Below are 6000 nucleotides of genomic sequence, written 5' to 3'. Positions count from 1 at the left end.
CTGCCACCCCCCCACTAAACCATGTCCCTAAGCCCCTTGTCTGCCCGTCTTTTGAATACCTCCAGGGATGGGGACTCGACCACTTCCCTGGGCAGCTTGTTCAGGGAAGTGGCCGAGTCACCACACAAAAGACAGGGCTGCCCTGCCTTGAGTCACAAAAAATTTTCACCTGCTTTCTCTTTGCCTAGTTTAATAGTCAGGAATAAAAATAGCATCTGGGCCATTAAAAGGCAACATCTTTTAAATGTCTGCAGACCGCCTGAAATTGAGGTCGGGTCACCGCTCCTTCTGAGACTCACTTAGTAGCAACATTCAGTACTTGAGTTTTGCTTTTGGTAAAGACATCAGGCCAGCCAGATGCTATTTTTATAGCATCTGCGCTATTATATAGGTGCAGAGACCCACAGGAAGGGGATGCCCATGCTTGGCCTAGCTCAGGAAGGTGCGTGAGGCTCACAGGCTCTCCTGGAAAGACCTGCCTGCCAAGACTGAGCTGTCTTGTGCATGATTTGTCATGCTGAAGCCAGTCCAGCCCAGAGCACAGACCTCTCCTATTTGTTTTTCCATAACTAAGGAGTTGCCTTAGCTGGTTCTGGGCTATTTTTGCCAGGGGCCAAGGCCTAGAAAGCAATCTCATTATTAAGATATGGGCCTGTGAGTTAAGAGCTGCAATCACCTCCACTATAAAGCTTACTGAAGGAAAGCCACTGCATGTCTGATGCTTGAAGGTCATTTGGTAAGGCTGAATGCTGGGCCTTGCTCTTTACATAAAGTACACGCAGATATTTATATGAAAATGTGATAATAGCTGCCTTTGCATAAACTAAGATACCATTTTTCCACCAAACTTATCTTCGAGGCCCCTCCATTGCCCACAGGGAGCCCTATCAGTCTGTCTATGAGATGGCTGGGTGAAAGGATCAAGGCCATTCACTGCTCTTTGCTTCTCTAAGTCCCACTCTGAGCAGAATGGGACCTGATCCATCTGGCGTCCAGCCAGCACAACGTAAGAACTTACATAACAACTGTTAAGAAAAACAAGCTCTCAGTTCTCCTTTCACTAAAGAGATTTCCCCATGATCTGGCAGGGCATCTCTCACAATCATTGCTCACTTGTGTGGCTCTTTGTACCAAAGCTGAGACCCTTGGTGGCTGCAGATGAGCTATTGCCCTGTTCTGCCGTGGCCACCCCTATCACTATACCTCTGATCCTCCTCAGCATGGTGCTTAACATTCAGCCATGTCTTCCCAACGTGCTTCTAGAGTACGTTAAAATCAAATTGCCACATTAGTTATCTTGACATTAAATTGTTAAATCCTGGCACACTGTAAGCCTGGGGCCTATAAGGAGTACTGATCATCTTACTCATTGTAGTCTTCATTCTTCATGAAAATCCGTAAGAGAAATTCAAATTCTTGGTCCTCTGTTGTAGCAGGAACAACAGCATAGGTTCCTGGGCTCAAGATAAAGTAGTTGGTCACATCTCGAGTCAGGGAAAAATTTTGTTTCAGAACTTTGGAGTTCTCCTGAAAGAAAAATATAGCTGGCTAGCTCTCCTCTCTATCAGGAACCAAAGTAAATCAGCAAGTGCACCCACAGCAGCCTTACATTCCTACAGCTCTCTTAATATACACTGCACCTGACATGCCTTAAGCTCCCCAGGGGCATGAGAAGCCCATCCAGGTGACAGACTGTGTTCAAGGACACATCAAAAATGCACAAGGGTGGAAGAACTGAAAGAAACAGAAGGCAAAATGTATGTAAGTGGATTTGAAGAGAACTTCAATTAACATTAAGCAGACTGGAATTCATGAAGGAATCAAGGATGAATACTCTTACTAAAACTTCCCAGAGATCTAGCGTGACTCAGAGCAGTCAGAGAGCTCACTGAGCATCTCACCCAGACGACAACGCTTCAAGAATCACAACCCAAACCTTCCAGCAAGTGTCACAAGAAAACAGAACATTCTGACCTTTCTTCTGTTATTCCAGTATTTTTGCTGAGATGAGACAAATATAATGCAACAGCTATTACTACGATGACATGTAAAGATAGCATAATAAAAAACCCTTACTAAACATATTCCCCAAAATACATCAGTGTGTATAAATTCCATTTAGAATGGTTATACAGTGTGGCAGAGTTATTTATGAGCCATGCCTTTGGGAGAAAATAACATAAAACAGCTATTTTGGGAGAAAAAAAAAAGATAACTACTGTTACAGACGGCTGGGAGGTACGTAGGCTGCCAAGTATTATGGGTCAGATCTTGAGCAGATAGAAATGGGCAGTGCTGCAAAGAAATAAATGGTGTAATCCTTTTTTTTACTTTTGGGTCTCATTCCACATTCCTTCTGGTAAAAAGCAGAAGCAGATTAATATCTCAATGGAGTCAAAACTAGCGTGAGATAAGAATCAGCCTCTCTACATTGCTCAGCTCTATCACACAACATTAAACTTCCCTCACAGCCATGTATTAGTGCTCCACGTCTATATTTAATCAAAGGCTTCCTAGAGCTATCAGATATGTCCATTCTGGTTTGCATCCTTGCCTGCACTGCATTCCCCTCTCATCCTACCAAGGGATAATACCCTTTTTACTTCACAGCAACAATTTGATGTATCTCAAAAGGTACTGAACAATGAATGATGCTGCTAATGAATAATGGCAGTGAAAGTGGTTGAGGGAAGAAGAGTGAGGCCTCATGAATCTTTGCAATTGCACTCTCCTTGCACAAAGAAAACCCCTTGTAAACTTTTACGCAAAGATGCCACCTCTGATTGCCCTCAAGCACTGAGTACAGATGCTGGGGAATAAACCAAGGGAATAACACTGTACACCCTGGTTTTAGCTCCTGGACTTGGCTTTTGTTGCTATCAGAGCAGGACACTGGGCTGGCTGTGAGCAGCTGGTAGACCAGCACTCATATTAAAATACTTAGGCTGTGTCCCTGGGGGAATATTTGCTGTATAACTTGCTCTGTGGATTTGTATCAATAACATTACTAAAAGCTATGGTGTGACAGACCAGCAGTCCCCTTTCCCTCATTGATCAGATGCTCCACAGTAATCCGGTGCCCCTGGTAATGGCCTGTTCTGGCCTTGTGCTTCAACTCCTGCATGGAAGATCATCTGGGATCAAAGCCCAAACTGAGCCTGAGGCGAGCCATGGATGGACAGCCCACAGAGGCCACGTCTCATTGAATTTCTTCCATCCTTGGGAATACACCAAGAGAGAGAGAAAACCTAAATGAAGACACCTGAGCATCAACTGGAGGGGGAGAAAGAAATTTCAAATACAAAGCAAAAATAGAGCAAATCTGCCCTCTAGTCTACTTCCTGATTAAACAGCCTCTTGTCAAGGGACCCAAGACCTATGCCATCACCTCCCAGTGAGGGTCCTTTCTGTCAAAACGGGTAACTAATCACAAGGTGGGCATGCATCACGCAAGAGCATGCAGGGACCTCCATGTCTGGTGACTGTTGGGGGATAGCTGATGAGGATGCTGGAAGCAGCGAGTTCCCCATTTACCAGGAACAGCAGCTCCTTCTGAGTGGCACAGCTGGCCCCAGGGCTGATATCTGCACCAGGCAGAGGAACTCCTTGCTTAGGGATAGTGAGTTCCACTTGATGGATGGATGCTCTTTTTATTACGTCTTTTATTTCTCAGATGCTCTGTTTTACAAGCTACAAAGCCATGTTCTTCCTTTATGAGGAGCTGTTAGACTTGTGGCATCATTTATTCAAAGTCTGGGACTAGAGCAAACCTCTCCAGTGCAGATCAGGAGAATGAGAAGTTAAGGTCATACAAATCTCTGCTTCCTTTTGTTCTTCGGGTTAAGAACAACCCCCTCCTGCCCCCCTCAACCTACAACAAAAACACTTTGGACAAGGCTAGCATCCATCTGCACTAGCAATTGTGCTTTCAGTGAGCCTGGTAATGCTCTGATAATTACTGCCCTTGAAATGGCACCTCCCTGGACAGTCACCAAGAAAAAAAAAAAAACAGGAAAAGAGTGGCGGAGGTCCCAGGTATCCGAGTGAATTGTATCTGCACTGGTCTTGAGCAAAGCCTTCCATATATTTTGCAAATGGGTTTTATGCAGCATTTCTGTGGTAGAAAGGGGGAAATGAGCAATACAGGCCCATTTTGGGGAGCAAGAGGCCATTCTATTCCCTACTATACCTGGAGCACTGCTCAAGCACTGTGGTTAGTGCTGGCTGTCATGCCTTGTGCTGGGCCAGCAAGGTGTGACACCAGTACTGCTGGACACAGAGGATATTGCCCTGGCACCTCTTGTAACCTATGGACCCCGTGGGTTTCCCAGGGCTATTTTGGGATGATACAGAACCGAAAGTTCAACTTCTCCTCTCTTAAGACATGAATAAACAAAACTAAGCCTGCCAACTCGACTTTTCCTATGATGTTCTAAGATAGAAGACATCAAGAAGTTCACTCCATATACTGACTGCTCTTCTTTTACAGCCTGAAAGGCAATTCAGTCTTTCATTTCCATGTACAGGAATAATAAACCACTCAGAAAACAACAGTGCTGACATGACACCTGATTGTGCTTACCATGGTGATAAAAAAGCCAATCTTCAGGTTTTTTGGGTCTTGCATATCCTCAGCATGTTTTTGCATGAGTGAAATGACTACATTATAGGTTTTTGGATCACAATCTGGCACTTTGAAAAAATACTGAGGGTTTGTTGAAACTGCACCTGCTGAGAAAATGTTAATAGATTAATAGTAGCCACATAGATGCCCCAGTAGTAGCCTATTGTGTAAGATCTTGCTCATACAGACCCAGAGGAACAGGTAGTAGCTGCTCCAAGATGCTTTCAATAAAACAGAGCACTGTAGTCTCTACATTACCAGTAGGAATTGAGGCATCTGCAGTTAAGCTAATTGCCCATTAATCATTCTAGAAATCTTTGGCAAAGTCATAAAAGTCATGCAGATTTCTCAAACCCTCTACCTCTGCTTCACCTACATGGCACGTTGTCCCCGAGGCAGAAAAGCAGTGATTCTCAATCAGCCGCCTGACCCAGTGGCTGAGCTGAAAAGGACTGTGGCTTGGAGACCATAAACACATAAAAGAAAAAGACAAAATGGTCCAAAGCTGTCTTCCCCTTCCTTCCCGTTAGTGTTCGTGATGGACAAGACAGAGTAGTGAGCACCAGTCAGAAAAGGCTTCTTCTTGGCCAAGATTTTGGTTAACAGGAAGCACCCCTGATAAGAAAGCAGTAAAATGGGGAAAAAGGACTGAGATGGCAGCATCTGCTTAAATCAGTCTAGACTTTAAGCCATGTAGCTGTGTTGGGTGGTCTCAAAACCATTGGTGGCCATTGTTGGGTTGCACCTGGACAGAAACTACTGGAGGGCAGGTGGCAAAACACATCTCCAAGGAAAACGGCTCTGCCCACAGGCTCTCAGTTCAGCCCCAGTACCTCCTCACTCAGTCTCAGTGCCCGTGGTGTGCAGTGGCACAGGCATTGCTTTATTATCACCCCTTGAGACATGGTGATCAAGGTTATGAGGAGAAGACAGAAACCTGTAAGCCAAAACTTGTTTGCTGCTAAGTTAGGGATCAGCACTGCAGAAAAAAAAAGCTCCTTCATTGACCACATGCTACCATCTTAGATTAAAAGCACAGAGCCCAAATAGTGATGCAGCTGTAGAAAAATAAGATAAGATAAAAAATTAAAAAATATTAATAATAATCAGAGCTTGCAATGCCAGAAGAGTCCTTGCACAGGCAGTAAAACCGATGGTCTTATCTGCTCAAAGGCCTTTCTACCTTTGAAAATAGAGTTTTGCAGCACAATTCTTTCATTTCATATCCATTTAATTTCAGAGTATTTCTTGCTCTGTAAAACCAGCCACATATTTGCCAGACCAGACTCTCTGATGAGATCCCCAGTAACACCTACTACAACTGGCTGAAAGAAGATAGACAAGCACATTTTGATTTAAAGAGTTTAGGGTTTCTA

At 44.2% G+C, this 6000-nt stretch overlaps 1 protein-coding gene across 1 annotated transcript in view; it reads right to left on the bottom strand.

Moving 5' to 3' along the window:
• LOC104134595 (calpain-13) overlaps positions 1–6000 on the bottom strand; it is a 44359-nt gene that overhangs the window by 14412 nt on the left and 23947 nt on the right. The window contains exons 10-11 of the mRNA XM_035903663.1: positions 4583–4731; positions 1367–1527 (exon numbers count right to left, since the gene is read on the bottom strand). Of these exons, the coding sequence (XP_035759556.1) occupies positions 1367–1527; positions 4583–4731 (310 nt within the window). The remainder of the gene's footprint in view (positions 1–1366; positions 1528–4582; positions 4732–6000) is intronic.

Source organism: Egretta garzetta, unplaced genomic scaffold, assembly GCF_000687185.1.
Source record: "Egretta garzetta isolate BGI_Z169 unplaced genomic scaffold, ASM68718v1 scaffold11, whole genome shotgun sequence".
In the NCBI taxonomy this organism is placed as follows: Eukaryota; Metazoa; Chordata; class Aves; order Pelecaniformes; family Ardeidae; genus Egretta; species Egretta garzetta.
Note: the sequence above shows the minus strand (reverse complement) of the source record. Positions and strands in the feature narration are given on the sequence as shown.